Source organism: Synchytrium microbalum (genome assembly GCF_006535985.1).
Source record: "Synchytrium microbalum strain JEL517 chromosome Unknown SmJEL517_scf0031, whole genome shotgun sequence".
Classification (NCBI taxonomy): Eukaryota; Fungi; Chytridiomycota; class Chytridiomycetes; order Synchytriales; family Synchytriaceae; genus Synchytrium; species Synchytrium microbalum.
The window spans coordinates 32,530-55,410 of NW_022158380.1; the positions used below are offsets into that span (position 1 = coordinate 32,530).

Here is a 22,881-nt window from a genome sequence, read left to right on the forward strand (position 1 = left end):
AGTTCCCTTTCCCTTAAGTTTCAATGCTGGAGACTTTGACGATCGTAATGAGATCAGAGTCGTCAAAGCAATACTATACAAGATTGGAGTGCCGTAAACCTCATCATCGGAATCATACTCACCAAAGCCACAACTATTGCAATTATCGTTATCATCGTCCGTATCGTCGTCCTCACTATAATCATCATCGACATCACTTTCAGAATCACGATCATTGTCATCGTCACTACCATTACTGGTTTCGTCGTCGGCATCAGCAGAGATGCAGCATATAGACTTTAAGTCTGGGAGTCTTGTTACGAGTTTGCCCATATGCTCATCAGTCAAATCCAAGTTACCGGCTGCAGTTAGCTTGATTTCCTGCAGATTTGGCAAGATCGTTGGTATGATTCCATAATCCAACTGTCCTTCGAGTATATCGACGTAGAGGTTGAGTGTGGTGAGACTCCCTAAAGGCTTTGATAACATAAAGAGACCACCAATGATAGCATCATTATCAGATATGGTAAGGGATTTCAATGATGTGAAGCGGCTTTCAAGAAATATAGCCTGCTCTATAATTGGATCATCAAAAGATAGGTGCAACGTTTGTAATGTTTCCGAGCTCTGAAGTAAGCAAGTCTCTAGATCTAGGGGAAGTTCCAATTAGTAATTATGAAGAATACATAGTTGCGAGTGCCTGTACCTCGGACATCCATCCCTTCAACACTAAAGAGTTCCAAGACCTTCAGACAACATTCGTGTAGAGATTCAAAAAAGCCCGTCGGCAATCTGCTTTCTGCAAATGACACACTGGTCAAGTTGGAGAATGATCCATGTTCAGCACAATATATCATAGCCTGCGTGCTATTTATTTGAAGGTTACGGAGGGATAGTTTGCTTCCCTTGACCAATGACATCCATCCGTCGGCGTCGAAACCACCTTCGTTTTCTATGATAAAACTACTGAGATTCCATTTCTCTAGTGCTGCATTCAGACCTGGAGGAAAAGGGACGTTCAATTCCAATCCGCTCAAACTAGGATGGTCAGCAGCAAACTGCAACCAATCCTCTAGCGAGAGCACTTCTGGAAATTCTTCTGTAGACCCTGGAAATATGTTTAGGGATACCAGAGTTGGAGATACATGCTCCAAGAGTGAGAGCTGATCTGTTCCAATGTTGAGTGTAGTTATATTTCTACAGGACGAGAGAAGAGCTTTTCCAAGCAGATGACGGGCATGAGACACTCCTTCGGGCCAGATAACGAGTGTAAGACTTTTCGTGTAAATGAATGGGTTTTGAGAGAATACGGGTTTGTTTGAGGAGGTTGCTTTTATGATCAAGTTGAAGGATTTGATAAAGCCGTGCCATCCGACGTCGACTTTGTTATATAGCTTTCTAATTGCAGCCGAATTCCAGTCTTTTGATACTAGAGCGGTTGAGTATATTGTGGTTCTGTGCGTGTGCTCGATGATGCAGTCCAGCACTACCAAAGGTAACGAACGGGGAGTGGCCATATTGTGATTATATCGTTTGATGCAATACAAATTGATGTCTCTCAAGCTATTCGAAATTGGAAGTTTGTCAGCGAAGCTTCGACTGATTTCTTAACAATTCAGAGTTTGATGTCTTGATGTCGATTTAAAAGCTCTTTGCTTAAGAGGAACAGATGTTCCATGATAGAAATCCACCATTTCAAGAGCTGTCCTGCCACTTGAGGACCCTCCTATGATCACCGATACGTACATAATCTCTTGCAAACAGTACAGAGCAGCCACCAATGCACATGGAATAGAATATAGAGATTTAGAATGCAAATTTATAAGTACTCAAATAGCCTATTGACGATGCTTCAATGTCATCTACGATATACAGCACGGCGTTCCTGAAGCTCACCTTCAACTAGTCCAAATCCAAGGGACAACAGGCCAAGAACTCTACCAGCGCCGACGTAATACAATTTTCTATGTCCTAGAACTATGATGTCGATCGCAATCTCACTCCTTTACGGCCCAATCGCTTCAAACTAAGCTGCAATACACACACCGTTGAAGTCTAATTTCGGCATACTACAAGGTTTAAACTACAACAAGACACGAGATTTTATTCCTCTTTCTTGGTCTTCTGGACAGCGCGTCCTACTCGAACTAGATCCTTTTGTGGTTCCTTGCGAGTCAATTGTTTAAACCTACGAAAAACAGACGTGTCAGATCAGACTCAGTCCTATGGAAGGTCTCACCAAAAGGCTTACCATCCGTTTATGTGGTCCATATAGGTGGTGAACGTAAATTCAACCCCAAACTCCTTGCAAGTCTTAACCAAAGGAGAATACAAGAGAGGAAGGTAGGCGTGATCCAATGTTGGGAACAAGTGGTGTAGACTGGAAAACGAATTATTGTCAGAGAGTCTTTTTTAATCATTCTGGGCAGTGCCATCGGGAATACTCACGTGTGATCACCAAAACTAACAAGGTTTAGAGTAGGATTACCCAAAACTTCAATTCTGTCAGATCTAGATGGAACAAAAGAGTGATCAACGAGTCATCCAAGCTGAAATAACGAACAACAACTTACGTAGTTTCGACTTGCAAAAGCCCAAAATCAGTGGGCATGTTATCGTCAGCTGCATGCCAAGATGTTCCATGATCGGTTGAAACGTGATGGGAAGCGTACATGCCAACGGACAATAGAGTCCAAGCACTGCAGCAATGCATCAAAGCAAATAATGGAATTGGGTATAGATAGCTGTTTGAGACTTTGAACATGTACCACAGTTCAATGAGCATCAAGAATCGTTCGGGACGGACTACTTCCTTGCCATCCCAAAACATCCCCTTCATGCGCACAACCCAAGATATAGGGAGACCAATAAACCAGAGGAGTTGGGTTTTGAGGAAGCTGGTTGTGTGCTTTCCTTCGTTTACTGGTGTCATTGGTAGGAGAGGCCATGTTGCTTCGAGTCCCCAGAGCTCCAAGTCCCAGTTTGTGTTTGGATAAAGCTGTGTTTTTTGCACATGTATTAGTGGGCCGCTAAAAAATGGCCCGGTGAATAGATTAACGGTCTTACATGGTGACTAGTAGCATGGGACATTCTAAAATCAGCATTGTTGAGCACAGTCAGGTCCATATAGTACATTCTAAAGTTGTCGCCTGTAAAATCCTTTTAGAATTCTTGGAATTTGAATAAATAATCAACCACTGGTTACCTTGATGACCATAATTGTGAGAAGTCACCGACAACAATGCGGCAACAACACCAGCAACAACAGCCAATGCGAAACTGTTAAAGTATGCAGTAGCAGTCATCAATACAATGAAGGCAGCAAGGAAGGAATCAGCAATACGTTGTGATTGCTTTAAAGGGGCTTTGCCAGCTGCTTTGATTATAGGGGCACATCGTCTTCTTAATGTTGCATAGAATCCATCCTATTTTATTGTTTGCGATTATTTGTCAGAACACATTCCAGGTCATGAGTGAGTTTTATTACCTCTTTGAAAGTAATGGGCGAGTATCGAGGAGTATCAGCTTCTCGAACTTTATACTTTTTCAAGATGGCTCGAACGTTTTCAATCTGCAAGTGACTGGCTTCAAAGGGTTCTGTGATGTCTGTGCCGCGTAAGCGTCTAATATAATATCAAGGAAAGACGAATCAGCGAAAACTATTTTCCAAGGCTGGCCATTATTACAGGTTGGCTTACACAAGCCAAGAAGGTCCTCCGGGGTGTTTAGGGAGGAAGTCTGTCAAATCATACTAGGTAAAGGAGAGCAAGTCAGATATGATTCGTTCAAATACTCTCGGCAACAGACACCATAATAGCGAGCATTTTCCAGATAAAGTTTCATTAACAAAAATGCAACGATCCCTACCAAAGTGTCATGTACTCTCCAAAGATTGTCAGGAACCTTGTCATCAGCTCGTCGACATTCCAACCACTTGTCGACACCTGTAGCGGGAGTGCTGAGATGGAAAACCGTTAGAAATATACAAATACTATACAATTAGCGACACACTCACTCTCGACCAGTCATTTTGGGTAGCATGGAAATTCCCGATGGCACATATTCGTGGACCACTTTAGAGTCAGCGTCATCCGGGAAGGATTCGAATTCAACGTTTGGAGGCATGACGAAATGAGTTATTTGGTCAAGTCGATATAGAAACTATGATAAGAAATCGCAAAATGTTAGTTTGTCCGTTTCGTTTCAGAGTACAATGTCATGGTAGCTGGCCAAACACACGTCGGAAACCAAGTAAATAGAACTACAAGTTCAAGCTACAACGCAGTATAAGACGTACCTTTGCTTCCTTTCTCTCACAGCTCTTGCAACGGTTTTCGTGGTGCTTGCAAGTGTCACGGGAAAAGGTTCGGGAATAGTAGTTTGCCCTTCGTTTTTCTGGACGAGGTGTAAGAAATGCTTGGGCACTCTTTATTAGCCCTCTGAAACTAGTCAATCGTCTTTCGATACGTAAGTGGTCACAGTGGTCACCCTTGGCCTGGTATTTCATACGTGATTCCCAAGAGTTTCGTTTTTCGTGTTTGAATGGTTTTGCTGCCAGATTCATATCGATCGCAGCTGTAAAATACTCACACCGCTCTTGATTTGATAATAGAAGCTTATTGTTGTAATCTTTGACTGGCCCAAACGCGCTCGAAAGCAGCCCAATGCCGAAAGATCCAGCACACATGTTATCATCGCTACACGTTGTAAAACAGTTTTGCAAAGGGGCGAGCTGTGAGCTACTTTGATCGTTATTTCAAAATCACATGGCCTCGTTCATAAGGGCATATGGCTGGGTTTGCTCTTAAAGACTGCCCATTGCCGACGCCAAAGAACAGGCACTGATAACCAGTAATAGTATAGTCAACCACCTGTGAATTCACGAATTCCGACGCAATGCCTTCCACAGTTTGGTGTAAACTTCTTTATGCAAGGAGAAAATTAACACATCCTCGCCGTCGTGCTCTGGTAGTTCCCTACAGCCCTCAATGCAATATGCAGTCAGAGTCGCTTGTACGCCATGTGAACCTGCCGAGCTGGTATTTAACTTTGAAGGTCTCGTAGTTGTTACCCAGCCGTATGGAGATGGTATGGTGACAACAACAAAAAAATACAATTGTGATGGGAAGATTCAAAGTTGACTAATTCCTTCACCAATTCAGATCGTTGTTGTTTTCTCGATTTCTTTCGGTCAGAACGGAGGCTTACCGTATATCCAACGGGCGCTTAACAGCAATCCATCACGAAGACAAATGTAAAAGTGACGATAATGAATTGCTAAAGTACAAAAGGCGATATCATTTAAAAGAGATGACTTGTTATGGGTCATTTAGACCCAATTATGGAGTGGTGGTGTTTTGTAAATTGAAGCCTTCAACTTCTCGTTCTTCAACATTTCTTTTGTTGGGCACGATATGACGGAGGATACAATCAACGGAAATTGATTAAGAGCATATATGGTTTGAGCAAGATGGTCAACCTGTCAAGATAAACCAGCATAAATGCCCATTACTCGACGGTGGACCATGTATCCAGAGACATGAAGCCTGAAATTTCTTATGCTGTATTTTAACGATATTCATCTCGAATTGGTTGGGCAAGACATCCAACAAAGTAAGTGAGTTACGCTTACCCCCAACAATGTAAAATTTCGGTTACGAGATGTGGTTTCTCCGTTTGCTTTTGAGGTTGTTTGGAATGGAGACTGGACCGAGTGGCAAGGTCGCAACCATATCGATATTATCGATGTGATTTGGTTCTCTTTGTCGCTGTCATGAAAATCAACCCACCCTTTACTTTGAATTTGAATTTTAATTTACTTGTTATGCTTGTCATGCTGTTTGCATGCTGCTTACAAGACACGTTTCTCTCAATCCGTGGTAAAGGAAGTGTGCAGTCACAACCTATGATTCGTACAGAGAAGGTGTAGGTTTTTTCTCTCGCTGTAATCTATTCGTATCATAGGGAATGGGACCAGTTGGTGCTATGGAAGAAAGTCAACGTCAAATCCAGCATGCATTGTATTGTTGGGCTCCAGTCGTATTCAGGACTGTACAGCTTCTATAACGACTTCTTTTGCTTATCTGCAATGTAGCTAACATGTTATCCTGTAACTAGGCATTCGACAGTCTGAATTGACTATACATCTCTCGTGGCATTGACTCAATGTAGATAACAAGCAAACTTTGGTGCATTTGCCCCGCACAAAAGAAAAGACGATTGCAACCCACGCAATTCTTCGTTTTGGTGCAAGATAACTTAACACATCACCAGCAACCACAACATTATTGAGGCTCAAGAAACGGCAAGGTGCTCACAAAGCTGATTTATCGCTGAAACGAAAGGTACAGGAATAACCAATGGAAGTCAAGAGACGAATGGGCTTTCTGAAGCTTGTTGCTTTCGATATTGTGCTGACTTTAGTGATCAGTATCTGGGAGGTGTTATCATCAAGTAAGTGCCATTGTAATTCTTCCTTGGTTGCTTGTCGGTGATGGACGCAATAAAAATGAAATTCAAATGGATTTATGCCAACTGTATTAACATGCACTCACCAGTCATGCTATTACTGCAGGTCACATTTCAAAAGCTCGCCAACCACCTGATATCGCAAAACGACTACCTGAAGTGGTTTGTCAAAGTCTTGGATGATGGTCCTTGTTTCTCAAGGACAATCCAAGGCAGTTGGCTGTGGCTTGTTACCCAGTAATCAGTTTTCCCGGGGGGGGGGGGGGGGGTTGGTGTTTTCACATTTACAGGTTGGATTAACAAATGAGGGAAAATCCAGTTTTGTTTCCAGAACAAGTTAACGTTTTCTTTGATAACGTAAAAACCGCCTTGCTTAAATACAGCATATTCAGCTTGTGATGTTGAGAGTGGCCGTACTATAAACGTGGTTTTTTAAACCTTCCATATATCCCTGTTTTCCTCATCAAACCTCGTATCGATCGCAGCGTGGAAGCCCTCTCATTGCACTCAAAATAATAGCGCGATACCAAAAAGCCCCATTCAACAACTCAAATACCCTTGCGCAAAAACCTGGCACCTTTCCAATCTACCATGAAAACAGTTGGTGACACCCTCCAAAAGTGCTACTTCTCCAAACATCACCACCCAACACATCCAAATAACGTCCTAGGCCACCATGTCAGTTAAATTCATCACATATCCAGACGGCTGCAAAATCGCATACAAGATAATCGACGCAACCACATCGAAAAATGTGCCTCTCATCATGGTTCGTGGACTCAACGGGTACTTTGCATTTCTGTTTCTTGTAATGGTTTGTTGCCTATTATAAAAAAGAAGCTAATTTGAATTTTATACAGTGTTAAAGAAGACTGGCGAGATTTCGGATTCTGTAGGCCCCCCCTGCTTACTATTTAAATGAAACATTTCACATTTGACATCCAACATTTTGGCAACAGCACTATCACGCAAACGCCCCGTAATCGTAATCGACAATCGGGGCATCAATGACTCGTTCTGTCCTGCTGGTACAGAGAGGGGTATTACGTTAGATCGCATGGTACACATTCCCATCTGTCACTCTCTTTGGTTGCGTCAATTAATCTCACCTTCTTATTACAGGCTCAAGACGTAATCGACGTCGCAAAAGCCCTGAAATTCAAGTCTTTCGACTTGCTAGGAAACTCTGTAAGCGAATGAAACCCCCCCACAAGTCTCACAATCCGACATCCAAACTTTCGTGTTGTGTGTTTTTTTTTCAATGTAACAATGCTCTAACACCCATTTTTCTTACCACAGATGGGCGGCATGATATCTCAAAAAGTCGCACTCCTCCTGCACGGTCGCACCGACATATCCATCCGCAAACTCGTCCTGTACGGCACGGCGTCTGCCGTCGACCCGGGTCCATCACAGCTACAATCCGCGCTAAACACGCAGACTAGTACCGTAACAATGGAGGATAAGCGCAAAGCACTCCATGCAACGCTCTCGCTCAACTACCCGCCGGAATGGATGCACGCGAATCCGAAAAAGGTCGAGTATCTGATTGATTTTAATTTGAGCAAGTAAGTAATACCTTTTCAATCGTATATGGATTTTGTGCTAATATGTGGCTCGTAGACGCAGACCAGCAGAAATAACCCTCGCGCAAATCCGCGCATGTGCGAATTTCAACGTCACGGAGGAGATTAGGAAGCTGAGTGTTCCGACGTTGGTTATTCATGGGGATAAGGACCGGCTGCTTGGGGTTGAGAAGGGGGATGTTATTGCGAAGGCGATTCCGGATGCGAGGTGGTATGTGCTGCGGGGACATGGGCATATTATGTATGATAGTGATGGTGGGGAGGGGCTGGGTGTTATTGAGGAGTTTTTGGATGGGAAGTGATCACGGTTGGATGGTTTGGTCTTTTTTTTTGGTTACAAAATTCGACTCGTAAACACTTAAAGCTCAATATATTTGATTGCTGTTACAAAACGAATGAGGATTCTTCATTATTTAAAAAAGTTTTACACACAAGGTTTTTTACTGTTTACGTGTAATTGCAAACAGTAAGGATCAACTTCATAATATACAACATGAATGCGAACATACAAATATACTCTTCTTTGGCCGCCCCAACTTTTCTGAAAGAGTGATTTACCAAACTCCACCCCTCCTCACTCAAACACATATCACGCTCGTACCGAATCAATAGTTTGAGGAGACGGGCTAAAATCAGCAGCGATTTCAACACCAGCCATTGGTCGAAGAAACCCAGTAGTAGAAGGTCTCTTTGCCTTCATTTGCAGACGTCGCTTGACTCGTTCCAGTGCCCAGCAGCATATATGAGAGCGAGCGAGATCAAGCGCGTGAGTGAACTAATCGTCGATATGAGTTAGCCAAAAAAAAGCAGTTCAAAGCAGTCAAGATGCAACACACAAGCCCTTGTAACTCACTGTAATACTATTATAAATCCCAATCATAAACCCTCCATTGAAAGCCCACGTATGAACAATCTTCATCCCAATGACGATTAGGACCAAATAGACACGTAATTCGGCATTAGATTTGAATTCGTTGAGGATTGATTCTGTTTTGGCGAGGATTGTGGAGCCGTGGCCTACCATTGCATTGAGGGCGTGGAGGAGCATGATGAGGGTGAATACTTCGAGGAAGGCTTCCAGTGTGTACTATAAAAGAGAGAGGGAGGGGTGTTGTGAAGGCTTTTTGACAAACAACAAAAAAAGACAAATTCAAGGGGCAGGAAAGCACATATGGTGGCCGTGTCACTATCATCTGACTGCTGACTGGCAGCCAAATTGCACTTTATAAAGCGGTCAACGAACGCATTCTTGCAATGACAAAAGCACAAAAAAAAGACATAGTGAGAAGTTGGAATGCAAACTTGGGATGCCGCGTCCATGTCATTATACAAAACAAGATTAAATACACCATCAAGCACGACGCCAAATTTTGAGTGCCACGTCACATTCATGAATTGGCACTACATTACTCTACCCGACTTTACAGCACAACAACAAATAAGCATTCAAAAGACATTCAATTGCCAACACTTGCAATTCCACCTCACAATACCAATATACAGCATACCTGCTGCTTGTAGAAGCCATTGTAAGTATCAGTGCACCTTGCCGAAGAGTCTATTGCGCGGATGGCAATAGCGACGCCGGCGGCGGTGATAGCAAAGTGGGAGGATAGGACGATTGCGAATATGGCTATACATAGTTTCTTGAATGGGGTCATGACGAGGAGGGTCAAGAGTAGAATCACGTACTAGTGAGAATGAGTTGAGGTCCTTATAAGGAATACAATATCATCAACATGACATAATAGGACACATTACAATACAATACAATCATCAATGAAAGCCATCCCATGTTGTACATACCACCAACTCATTAGCGACGGCAACAGGGATGGAAGTCAGCCATGATCTTGGATAGCAGTACAAGTCATCCCCGATCGAGTATACAGCCGCAGCAGATATCTTGAGGAGGATCAGTACAGCTTGGAGTACATTCAATATATAGATTGCTTTTGATCCATTCTTTTGCAGCAGGACGATTGCGAGTGCGAATATGTAGGAGGACCAAGCGACGAGGATGCCAAAGCAGAATGCGGTCAGACAGATGGATGCCGTGGATGGCTGGATGCACGTGCCGTTGTAGGGGATCATCGAGGGAAGGCGATTGTTCCAGTACATTGTAGTTGGTTTGTAGAGTGTTGGGGTTTGCAACGTTGTTGATGATGGGTGACTTTCACGTGTTGGTGTATAGTGGATTGCAAAGACGTGGCTAGTAATAGTATACATACGCGCAATAATAGGAACGTGTCCCCTTACTATTGCTCTCCGTGCTGTCATCTCGTCCAAGTCACCAAATCAACCAAACATCTAGCCATTTATTCCATAGCGAGGATGGCATCCATTACTGACTCGACCACCACTGGTGCAGCCAATACCGTCGAAGCCACTCCAAATGCTGTCGACATTGATGCTAAAAAGGAAAAGGTCTCCTCCGTCGTCGTGTTCAGTGATCGGGCTCAAGTCACTAGAATATTCACGGGGAAGGCTCTCCTTGTCGGCCAAAACGAGGTATGTCATTGTATTGGTAGATATTACATATTTAAGTATATATTTCCACGGTTGGCGGTGCGGCTTGACGTGGGTTTGCCGTCAAACCATCCCAACATCAAATACCCACACAGACTTGTTATGATACGTCTCGTTACATTGTTGACAACTTACATTCCTATAGGTCAAAATCAAAAACCTACCCACCTACATCGACAAGGACAGTATCAGAGTCGAAGGCCGTGGCAACGCTACAATCCTCGATGTCGTCTTCACGTCAAAATGGGTCACAAAGGAACCTGTATCCGACTCGAAAGAAGTCGACAAGCTCAAATCTCGCATCAAGGCTATCGACATCAAAGTCAAGGCACTTGCAAATGAAAAGAAACGGGTGGACGGACAACGCAAACTGTTTAATGACTATGCTGATGCTGTTACGACAAACAAGCCTGTGCAAGCAAATGCAACGCCTGTTACCCAGGGTGCTCCGGCAATGTTGGAAGGGAAGGTGGTCGAGGGGTTGGTGGATTTCGTCGCTAGTTTGGCGAGAAAGTGGGAGGTGTTTGATGAACGAGAGGCTGAAATTGCCGAGGAGGTCACGGCGTTGGAAGAGGAAAAGTATGGAATCAACGTGAGTTTAGTAGTTGGTGCAACGTTTGATGTACTATATTGGTAGCTGGAAGTTTAACATCCCATCATGGTTTAGATGAACTTGAATCAAATGGGCTCACAATCATACTCTACTCAAGAGAATGTAGTCGAAGTCGTCGTACTCCTTGATGCTGAAAAGGATGGTGATGTGGATTTGACTCTCAGTTATATCGTAACGAGAGCATCGTGGACATCGTTATTCGACATTAGGTAATACAACTACTCCTTTTTTGCATTTTGCCTTGTACTAGAGCTCAACATTTTCAACATTTCAACAGAGTATTCACCGACAGCAAAGCAATGAAATTGACATACAAGGCGGAAATCAAACAATCTACAGGTGAAGATTGGACTGATGTGTCGCTTGCACTCTCTACTGCAACTCCTGCGGTGTAAGCATTAGCCGTTTACCACCATTACTTTATTCCGCTGTTAACACCATTTTCAACAGTGGCGGCGATCCACCAGAACTATCTCCCTGGTACGTCTCCATTCGCCCAAAACCTCGCCCAATGATGGAAAAGAAATCAAAATCAATGGTGTCTGCTCGTCGATCATCTCCAAATATGGCTTTTGGTGGTGCGCCAGCACCTCCAATGGTCATGTCTGCTGCTCCAATGATGGCTTCATATGCGCAAGCACCTGGTGGTGGTGGGTCCATGTCGCAGGATATGTTGTTGATGGATGAGGAGTCGGCTAGTGATATGAATCAGAGGACTGCGTTTGCGAGGGAGAGTTTGACTTCTACTACTGTGAGTGGATTTTTCGACTTTCTTAATGGTTTTTCTTCGTGCAGTTGCTGACAGTGTTTGGCGTTTTAGTATCAAATACCATCCAAAGCTACGATTCCTTCTGATAATGTGCCTCATAAAGGTATTTTTTTCACGTCGTCTTCAAGGGGAAAAACGTATATTCGATCGTTTTGACGTACCCTCTAATTAGTCACTGTCGCAATCATCGACTACAAACCAACCTTCACATGGACATCCGTCCCCAAAATCGACGCCAAAGCATTCTTGAAAGCCACAGTCAAGAATGATTCCGAGTATGCCCTACTCGCTGGGCCTGCAAACATCTTCCTCGATGACTCGTTTGTTTGTAAGGCTTCTCTCAAGGTAATGCAAAACAATGAACTATGCGAGCCATTCGCTATTGTTGAAGACCTAACCAAAACCTCACCCCGAATTTACTCGCTACTCAGAGCGTCGCACCACAAGAAGAATTCGAATCATCCCTTGGCATAGACAACACAATCCGCATAACCTACAAACCAGTCTCCAAAAAAACCGAAACATCTGGTATACTCCAACGCTCCAACGTCACTCGCTACACCCAAGCAATCGAAATCAAGAATACCAAACAGCAGGAAATCACATTGAACCTCGTAGACCAGATTCCGATTTCAAGTGAAGAGAAACTGGTTGTGAGGATTGTGAAGCCTGACGTTACTGTCGCGAAACCTGTCGCTAGTTACGTGGATGCTGGGAACGAGGTGGGAGTCAAGTATGTCGAGAGGGAGGGCAAGTTTGAGTATACGTTGAAGGTTAGTGGTTTTGCATTTCAGGATGGAAATGGAGTAGACTTTTACGAATCTTTTTTTTTCTGCTTTTAGATGAAACCAGGAACGAAGCAAGTTGTTGAGTTTTGTTGGGACGTTTCGCTTGCAGTTACTGAGGCGATTGATGGTGAGTTTGGCTAATCGTCATATGACATGATTTGCATAGGGATTTTTTTCGCTGTCCGTGAATGTTGAAACCCCATTTTATTGTGTTAGGGATTTAAAACGCTCTGAAATACATAGATATGAAGTTGATGTTCACTCTGGGTCTGTTTGTTTTGCAAAATCAATGGTTTGAATATAAATGGGTTGAGCTGTGTACAAGGCTTGCTGCTAGAAATTTGATGGAGATGGTGATGTGGATTGAATCTTAGATTTATGGCAGCTGGGAGCAAAACGGGAAGGTCGTTAAGCGACTTTAGGAACCACACTGTCAAGTCCCTTTTTTGGATCTGGTTTTTGTTGAAGCACAAAAACCATTGCACCACGAATCAAGATTCATTTCACTGGCAAAGGTAAATTAATTTGCCAAATAAATCAGCCCTCAAAGGACAGGATTTGAACCAATGTTGTAATCCCTCGCACTCTGCATCTGTATGCATGGAACAAGTCACCATCTTCCCGTCTACCAACACCATGACCTCTTTTCTTTGGTGCAACATACGCCCAAACTCGAAGCACTCGTGAATAGAAATCAAAGCCAATGGATGAGATTGACTTGGGATTGAAAAATGATTATTGAGCGGTGTTGTTGAAGCCCATTGTGGAATTCTGTCTTGGTTTTTGTTGGTCCAGTGTCGATACACCGTGGGAACAAGGCCTGCCCATTCCATTTGGGTACTGTGGCCTCGTAAAGGTATGTGGATTGGTTGGACATTGTTTGAAGCAGCTGAGCGCAAAAAAGTTACCCAAACAGATTCCTTGTACTTGGACTTCCACTACTTAGTTACTGTTGCAATCATCGACTACAAACCAACATTATACATGGGGCATGTGTCGGCTTTGGGTATGAATCGGTGGACTGCGTTCGCGAGGGAGAGTTTTACTTCTTCTATGGTTGTGGATTTGTCGATTATATATTGGTTTTTGGTATATAACTTTGTTATATTTTCTTGATTGGAATTCAAGACGGTGCACGGGATGAAATATGCAAGTAAAGGACTAATTCTCTGGGTAAACTATGGCTCTATTTGTTTTAACAACAATGGTATAATTCTACTATTCACAGACGATATTAAATGGTGTGGTTAAGGTATGCACAAGACTACTACTATATGGATAAACTTATGAGTTAAAATTATGTTCTATAACGAATTTACAGATGCTGGTATCTCTGTCCCTCTATCTCTAAGTCTCTACAACGGATACTGCACAACCTTTGTGATCCTATTCGCCCCCCTCTCAACAAACACACTCGCACCAAGCCTCTTACTGGCATCACTCCTTCTAATAGTCTCACTAAACCAGAAATCGCATTGCAGAATCTCTGGTGTCAATGTGACAATCATGTATCCATGTCTAAGCAAATCCGTGAATTTTAGGTGCGGCTCCATCGACGTGACTAGGCTGACTGATGGTGTGGAAAGGTAGTCGCCGATCAAAGCGATATGTTCCAGTGGTGAGGGGGATGCTATTGATGGTGTCACGAGCTCGACGGCTACGGATCCCTTGCCGGTGGATGCGTTATAGTGGGATGGGCGGGTTGGGTGCAGGGTAACGTCAAAGGCAAATGCTGCATGAATGCTATCAGAAGCAAGTAAAATGAGTTTTTTTGTTCTCACAGGTTTAATGAAGAGAGCGCTTACTCTCCAGTCATAAACACAACATTATCCACATTCCCATTCTCAAGCACATCCAACACTCGTTGTCGATTAGCTGGGTACCCGTCCCATGCATCAGGATTCAGAATTTGTTCCCATGCTTGGAGTGGTGAAAAGACGACTTGGTTTCCCAAGAGTCGCCATTGTGCACCACGGGATTGGGATGTGAGGAGCTCGTTGTATAGCCATTGTTCTTGTTCAAAGCCTAGGTGTAAAAGGAGGTTGGAATGCATCTACATTGTTGGATGCTAACAACAAACCGTACCTAGTATTGTTCTATTAGCATCACCAACAATCTCACCATCCCAAACACCACTCTCGTCCCTCCCTTCAATCCTCGTATCAAGCATTATCAAATCCGCAAGCTTCCCCAACTGGAAACTCCTATATATCCTTGACTCGTCATTCTTTCCTAACGGCCGTATCGGCATGTACTCGAAATAAGCTCGTATAGCGCCCTTTACACGATTTCGTAAAGGATCCGTATGAGGTTTGAACGCATCGTCCCAAAATTCATGGTCGTCAAAAATGGCAATCATGGGAGTGTTCAAATGCAGTTCTTGGAGATCTGGGTCTGTCTTGTATTGGGCGTGCCGTATGCGGTAGTCTTGTAATGTGAGGAGGTGGTGGTTAGGTGTTGGGATGCGACCCATGGATGTACCGTCACCGTATTCTCCATTCATGTATTCGTAAATGTAGTCTCCTATGTTTGGAAGAATATGGGTGGCTGTTAGAACAAAGCCACAGATTTGCATGAAACACTCTTCAGAGCGAACATGCCATTATGAAGGATTCGTTTGAAAATATATGGTATTTTCATGGCAACGTTTGGTGTCTAAGTCACACATTACATACCCAAATGAATCACCAAATCAATATCCCCATGTCTTGCAGCAGATGCGTATCCATTGAAAAATCCCCACGCAAGATTGGAGCAGCTCACTACTACAATCTATTTCATATGATCAGCATGGTCGTCACTGTCGTTTGCTCACAAATTCACGTATTTACCTTCATTTGCGCAACATCTTCATCTTTGGCCGGCAATGTCTTTGTAGATCCCATAACAGATTTAGCAAGTACTGTCGTATTTTGTTTGCTTCCTGTTGGTGACGAGAGTGCTGTAAACTGGAAAAAATACCTAGTTGACGCCTTTAGCCCGTTTACGTCGATTTTGACTGTATAATCAACATCGTTATCGGTTAATACAACTCCGTATTGTATTCTAGTTCGTGGTTTGGATATATCTGAGGCGCCGTCTGCAAATAGCTCGTATTGTACGAGGATTGGATTGTGGGTGCTTGTTGGTGTCAGTTTCGTCCATATTCTAATACAGAAATCACAATTAGCCTCTTGATAGTTTTTAAAACATTAAAACATTTTCATACATGACAGAATCACTCGTCGGGTCACCACTCGCAACCCCATGCAAGAAATCGACACTCAACGCCTCCTCTCCAACTAGATCCAATTTCCAGTCCTCACGTGGCTGCTTGACCATCAACAAGTCATTCCTCCATTCATCTTGTGCATTGATCGGCACAATTGGTGGTGCATTCACTAGGTTGAATGTGAAGCCTGTGTTTTTGCCAGCAGAAGAATCTCTGGCTGGGAGTGTTGACGAGTGGTATGCGATTGATAGGACTGCGAATATAAGAGGTGGGTAGTAGGATATCAGTTGCACCATGACTTGTTGTTGGGGGTGTTTGGCTGTTGCGGTTCTTGGTGTTGAAGCAAATGGAGATTGGGTTATAATGCACTCATCTAAAGTAGCACGTATGTTATAGGTATGGTAGTTTTGGAATGGGATCTAGTCGGAACGTACCTTTGAAATAATCGAATCGCTCGAAACGATGGGGTGTTTGTCCTAAAGACCACGTTTTTGAAAAGAGCATGCCTCGAATCTGATTGGTCGGCGGATACAAGTCACAAGCCCCACAAAAACAGCAAAAAGGATTGTGCGAAGCACATGGGCACTACAACGAATTCATCTTATTTCACTAATGATTTCACCATAACTACTTTCTTCCAATTATATCAAACATTCTCAACTGCTATAGTTAATTGATAACTTTTGCACTGCACAGGTTTTTGGTCGTTTCTTTCAAATTTATACACACAATGTTGTCCCGCTCACTATTTTCCTTAAGCTTTCAATATGGCAACGGCTCATAGCTAGATCGGCCCTTCACATCGGTGTCTATATTAGCAATTGCGTCAGATTGATTGTTGGGCTTCAACAGTTTCCTCAAGTTTCCACTTATGGCTGGAATAAGTAGCTCAGTACGAGATAACAATCAAAAGCACCATACCTGGAAGCATTATCAGCCCTAGCAAACTTCCTGTAGCAGACCTCGCATGCGTACTTCTTTTCTCCTGAACATATATACACGTGACGCTTTAACAAACACATAAGCCCAGGAAGTAACTGAGGTTTACGATACCTGTATGAATACGTTCATGGCGCTTCAAATCCGTCATTCTCTTGAAGCCGTGGCCGCACTGATCACATACAAAGTCGAAAGTAGTTTCGTGTACGACCATGTGCGATCGGAGATTCCAGGATCTATGTAAAGATAAAACGGTGAGATACGCATCATAGATCCTCATTATCTCAGTAGTCGTAAAAGGAGCAACCGCTAACAAACTGCTCCCTTCTCTCTCCTGTCCGAAATTAGACACTTTTCTTACTTGTGGAACGACTTGTCACAATGTGGGCAATCCAACAACGCGCTACCAGCAGTGCGACGTTTCCTGCGTTTTGGTATACTAGCTTCTACTGTAGCTTCCACCTTCTCTACGGGTGATGGCGGTGGCGTCGGCGGCGACCTCACATTGACGATTATGGGTAGCAAATGATGCCCTTGACCAGGAAGTGCTGGATACGATGCAGACCGTGCTGGTGATGGATTTAACTGGCTGGTGCCATATGGATGTAGCACGTGCTGGTCACCGTGTACTGGCAAATGCACAACATTCGACGACATTTCCGTCGGAGTTGGGATTACATTTACATTGTGAGGGAGAGGCACATCACCAATAGTAGACCTGCTCATGGTACTGGGTACCTCACCCATTTTTAAAATTTCGTCGTCCAGGTGCATGTCATACATATGCCCAGCATAGAACATTGCCATAGATTGCTGATATTGTTGCTGTTGCTGATATGCGTGCCATGAGGCCATCTGGTATGTCGCTAGCGGTGCTGTTGTACTGGCTGCAAATCCATGGTAGAACTCGGTATGATCTTGCTGGAGCTGAAGACCGCAAAAGTGTGCTTGGTATGGCATCTAGAGATGCAAATGGGTTCAGTTAAGGCAGTATATGTGTTGAAAAGGTCTATCGGATCCACATTCCAAGTTTGGGTGGTTGTTCTTTGCCCCGCACAAATTTCTGCGCCTGGTTGCCTTAACAGCCCACGGATGTCAAAATAGTCTATAAGCAAGGGCACTTACTGTAGATATATCTAGCAAGAATGACCCGATGCAGTCAAACACAGACAAGCTTTCTGCTCCAACCTGATAATCCACCCCTTGTTTAGCCTTGTGTGGTGGGCAGATGGCAAGAACACAACCCAATTAAACGTCACCCAGAATGCAACCACACGAGCAACAGAGCTCACCTCTTCGATCCCTTCTTTGCTCTCTGTAACGAGAAAGCTTTTTTGTTCAAAAGATTCTTTCGACACCTTTTTTGCTGCAAAGCATTTCTTGTCTCACAGAAACGAAGGCTCTGAAGGCCGGCGCCGGTTAAGCTTGCAGACGGCAGGTTGGATCATCGCGATTCTATTCGCGTGAGCCATCTAGTGAATTGCGACCTGTGCTGTGCTGTCTAGCCCCACAACTATTGACGCAATTTTGTATACAACAAGAGTGAACAAGGAGCTACTTAAGAGATGGCTTATTAAAAATTTCTTAGCACACTAATATTTTAAGTTCCGTTATACCATTATGTCAGACAACATTACATTTTTCGTACTTGCTTCAGCAAATGCCTTTACTACAAACTATCTTATTCGGTCATTCTAATGTACACACACTACCGTCATTCTCCATAAGTCCATCAGTTTCCGTTTGCCACTGTAGAGAAGTTGAAAGTCTATAACTAGCTTCATCCATCACAACGGTGTCTACATCAAGAGTTGCGTCATTTTGATTGTTTGTTGACATTTTCCAAATATCCACGTAAACACTGCTCAAAAGAGCGATTCAATTGAGAAAGACATTCAGAAAAACGATACCTGGAAGCATTATCAGCTCTAGCGAATGTTCTGTGGCAGACCTCACAAGAGTACTTCTTTTCACCTAAAGAAACGGGTGTGTTAGCACAAACAATCAAACAAAAGCACAGCTTAAAGTGCCTGTACCTGTATGAATACGTTCATGACGCTTCAAATCCGTCATTCTTTTGAAGCCGTGGCCGCACTGATCACATACAAAGTCCAAAGCAGTTTCGTGTACGACCATGTGCGAGCGCAAGTTCCAGGATCTATTTGAAGGGAGAAATGTGGTGAGTCACGCGTGTTTCATTCTGATTATATCAATGGTTGTATAATAATGAAACACTAACAACTGTCCTCGTTCTCTATGTCCGAAATCAGACTTTTTTTCTTACTTGGCAAACGACTTGTCACAATGTGGACATTCGAACAACGAGCTGCCGGCAGAACGGCGTTTCCTGCGTCTCGGCATACTAGCTGCAGCATCTACTTTCTGAATGGGTGATGGTGGTGGCGTCGGTGGGATAGGTTGCGACATGACATTTGGGTTGACGATTATGGGAGGCAAGTGATGGTCTCTACCAGGGCTTGCCGGATGAGATACCGACCGTGCAGGTGATGGATATGACTGCATGGCACTACTATCATACGGATATAAACCGTGTTCGTCATCATGTACTGGCATTAGTCCAAAATTGGACATTGGAGGAGCTGGCATTACATTTACGTTATGAGGATGAGGCAGATCAGTAGTTGGCGAGCTGATACGGATACTGGGTACTGCTTCCATATCTCTCAGCAAATCGTCATCCATATGAAAGTAGCCGGTATACATGGGTCGAGGATATAAGAAACGCATAGCTTGCTGATATTGCTGATACTGATGTGCTTGCCAAGGAGGCATCTGATACGGCATTAGTGGTGGTGCTACTACATGGCCCACAGCTCCGCTGTAATTCTCTGGATGCTCTTCAAGACCCCAAAAGAGATCCGGGTATGGCATCTAGAGATGCAAGCGGTTTCAGTTGAGTCGTAGATTTGATTAAATGTTTATCGGCCAGACTATCCAAATCTGGGTGGTTGCGCAACTGACCACTTGTGCTTGCCAATGCTAACAGTCGGCAAGAGGCTACATCGGATAAAGTGGCGATAAAGTGGCAAGCATGTAAAGGGAACTTACGGTAGATGTATCCATCAAAGAATGATCCAAAAGAGCACGACTTTGCACAAGCTTTTGCTCGCCTTGGTGTCCACCCTTTGTCCAACCAAAAACTGGGAAGAAACACAGCAAACGGCCCAATCACTGCAGCAGGAAGACAAATCAAATGCTTACTTGTTGATTCCTGTCTTCCTTTTCGCTTGATGCAAGCAAGATTCGCTCCAAGTGTTGGGAGTTGTGACGAAAGTTTGCTGCAAAGCATGCAAAGCATTTTTTGTCACACTAGGCTCTGAACGCCTCCTAAATCCGGCAACGTATGAAACGGAGGCAATCATCAAACAAAATTCGTGGCCTGGATGCCTATCGTATATTAATATGTTTGCAAGTTGTATAACTGTGCAATTCAACGATATCGACGCAGAGGTGATCTCACAACTATGACGAATTTCTTGGTTTGTGATTATTGAGTATCACTAATATTAGTATTTATGTGCTTAATATGGTCCAATAAACGGTATTTCTTGGTGGACCAAGAGCTGGATTCAGTCCTATGTTTTGTACACTGCTATTCCGTGACATTTGTGCCGAGACGCATTATCTAACAAAGTAAAAGTTTCAGGGGTTTGGTATGGATCATAGTTGTGCAGGCATGCGTTCTAACCTGTCCGTGAAAAGCTCTTGCCACAGTCTTCACAAGAGAAAGGTTTCTGGCCTAGCAAATCCGGAAGAATTCAGCAAATAAGTTTGTAACCTTTGTAAGATCCGTTCAATTTACCTGTATGAATCCGTTGATGGCGACGCAAGTCGTTCGCTCTTCGGAAGCCTGTGTAATCGGAAACCAGGTTGTTAAACGAATCAAGAAGGAGTACGATGGACGCAAAATCGAAAAGCACGGCTCAACATACCACCATTGCACTCGGAACAGACATAATTGGCACTCTCGCTGTGTACCGCCATGTGGCTCTTCAGGTTCCAAAGCTCTGGGTGGTACACGAGTTTTTTTAGGTTCATCACACTTTTACGAAATTGCCACTCTTTTCGACAACACAACTTACTTTAAAAAGGACTTTTCACAATAACGGCATTGATTCACACCTCCGTACACAGATTCAGGAGATTGTGGTCTTCTAGAACGTGCAGCTGCACCAGCACGAGCTGTCGGTTTGCTTCCTCGTCGAGCTCGAGAAACGTTCTCATCAGCCGTTACGGGAGTAGGCGGTGGCGTCAAATACTCGCCCTCTGTTACTGTTGGGTACTGCTCATCGGATGCATTATTAAGTGAGGTGTCTGGCAAAGACATGTATAGCCTATAATCGTTAGTGTTGCTTCGAAGTGGATGCGATTTATCCATATACAGATACTCTTGATAGTATACTGGTGGTGCATTTTGTCGAATTACAGTACTGAAATCGTGCTCCGGAAACTCCCATGAGCTAAACTGTGGTTTGTGGACGGCCGGAGTGGGTATTGTCGGATGGTATACAGCAAGATAGTGCGGTTGGTGTGGTTCTCTATCGGCCATGAAGATCTACATTGTGAAAGCGTACAAATTGTTAGATACAATCGTGAGAAGACGCTTGTGCTCCCAAAAGCAGTTCCAAATACTGATGCAAAATGCTTTGCTCCAATTCACGTTTGCAGGCAACGTTTGCAAAGCAGTAGAGAATCTGAATCGACCAAGCTAACTTACATAGTCAGAACTGGTCGTACGGTGTGGCATGACTGGCCAAGTAGTATTCCAAGTGGTCCAAGTGCTCGCTGAAAAACCTTGCGTTTGAAAACGAAAGTTCCGAAAAGGTTGGAAGCAGAAGCACGGGTAAAAGGGCCAGATCTATGGCTGAAGCTTTTACATAACGGCTTTGTGTGCTAGATAGGAACCGGCTACAAGCAGCGTTGCTCCAAATTGCCCAAGAGAGCTACAGAGCTTGGAATTTTAGTGTCTCCTATGATGAATAACGAGATGCCTATCCGTGCAGGATCGAGACCTGAAGCCTCCTATACGGCGTAGCTGGTTAAGTATACGCTCTATGCCGGTCCTTTTAAATCCGGCCCACGGCATATATGTACAGATCACTCATCGAAGCTCTCAACGAATTCGACACGTATAAATTATATTATATCTATATATACACACTAGTGGCATCCATCATACTAGACTTCTAAATCACAACTTGCGTCCATTTTACCTCCCAAATACGTATCAAAGCAATCAAACAGAAAGTGTTCAGACTCCAACAATATTTGAGCTCGTCCATATAATTGTTTGAGTTGAAGAACCACAACCTCACTCATCCGACATTCATCCAACCGTTTTATGACTGTATTTGTGGCGTTCACCAATTTCACCACCTTTTCCTCAATATTACGTGTCTTGGTGTAGCAATCGGTGCCGTTCGAGCATTTCCCAATACGTATCATACCACCACAAGGACATTTAATACCCTCTCGTACTCCAAAGCTACACATACTACAGTCACAAGTGAAAAAGTATTGAGAGTCCAGCTTTCTACGTCGTTCGTCTACTAGCATTGGGTGCCGTACTAGATCCAGGTAGCAGATAGTGACCTCTTCATTTTCACTAATGCATTTCGTATTTGATGATACTAGCGAGTAGCTTCCATCATCCATTTCTTGCACTCGTGCGTTGGGTGAACACGAGTGGTTCGTGTATGCTATACTTGGGAAGAGTCCTGTTGGGAATGAATTGCATTCCAATACTAGATACAGCCTAATTAAATCATCTGTGTTGTTGGTTGGTCCTGCTGTTGCTGCTGCTTTTATCATCAAGTCTAGTTCAGATGCCGATATTCTACCTTCAGCATTCGGTGGCAGACATTCCTCGGCGTACGGATACAATTTCCGTATCGTTTCCATCGTAAATCCATCGCACAATTGGCAAAGAGTTAAAGCTGGATTGTAGCTTCCTCTGTTCCAAGAAAGCAGTGGTTTCT

General features: G+C 43.6%; 4 protein-coding genes across 4 annotated transcripts; 1 reads left to right on the top strand and 3 right to left on the bottom strand.

Annotated features, from left to right (window-relative positions):
• Positions 1–2,082: 2,082 nt before the first annotated feature.
• SmJEL517_g04504 (uncharacterized protein) lies at positions 2,083–4,104 on the bottom strand (the record flags this gene model as incomplete). The annotated part of the gene is made up of 10 exons (XM_031170432.1): positions 2,083–2,167; positions 2,231–2,359; positions 2,428–2,490; positions 2,553–2,977; positions 3,046–3,128; positions 3,185–3,404; positions 3,467–3,602; positions 3,678–3,730; positions 3,847–3,937; positions 3,995–4,104. 10 exons carry the CDS (start codon positions 4,102–4,104, stop codon positions 2,083–2,085), a joined length of 1,395 nt encoding a protein of 464 aa, XP_031023550.1.
• A 4,518-nt stretch (positions 4,105–8,622) lies between these two features.
• SmJEL517_g04505 (uncharacterized protein) lies at positions 8,623–10,127 on the bottom strand (the record flags this gene model as incomplete). The annotated part of the gene is made up of 4 exons (XM_031170433.1): positions 8,623–8,808; positions 8,887–9,120; positions 9,542–9,724; positions 9,840–10,127. The coding sequence occupies 4 exons, from the start codon at positions 10,125–10,127 to the stop codon at positions 8,623–8,625; spliced, it is 891 nt and encodes a 296-aa protein (XP_031023551.1).
• Positions 10,128–10,367: 240 nt separating this feature from the next.
• SmJEL517_g04506 (uncharacterized protein) lies at positions 10,368–12,956 on the top strand (the record flags this gene model as incomplete). The annotated part of the gene is made up of 10 exons (XM_031170434.1): positions 10,368–10,544; positions 10,708–11,154; positions 11,230–11,384; positions 11,453–11,566; positions 11,626–11,926; positions 11,996–12,047; positions 12,117–12,289; positions 12,376–12,717; positions 12,787–12,859; positions 12,949–12,956. The coding sequence occupies 10 exons, from the start codon at positions 10,368–10,370 to the stop codon at positions 12,954–12,956; spliced, it is 1,842 nt and encodes a 613-aa protein (XP_031023548.1).
• Positions 12,957–14,087: 1,131 nt separating this feature from the next.
• Positions 14,088–22,804, bottom strand: SmJEL517_g04507 (uncharacterized protein; the record flags this gene model as incomplete). The annotated part of the gene is made up of 17 exons (XM_031170435.1): positions 14,088–14,475; positions 14,538–14,757; positions 14,818–15,255; positions 15,408–15,504; positions 15,564–15,879; positions 15,941–16,316; positions 16,378–16,419; positions 16,997–17,118; positions 17,244–17,842; positions 18,590–18,743; positions 18,793–18,856; positions 18,919–19,040; positions 19,167–19,774; positions 20,592–20,642; positions 20,706–20,910; positions 20,986–21,458; positions 22,268–22,804. 17 exons carry the CDS (start codon positions 22,802–22,804, stop codon positions 14,088–14,090), a joined length of 4,812 nt encoding a protein of 1,603 aa, XP_031023549.1.
• Between the last annotated feature and the right edge of the window lie 77 nt (positions 22,805–22,881).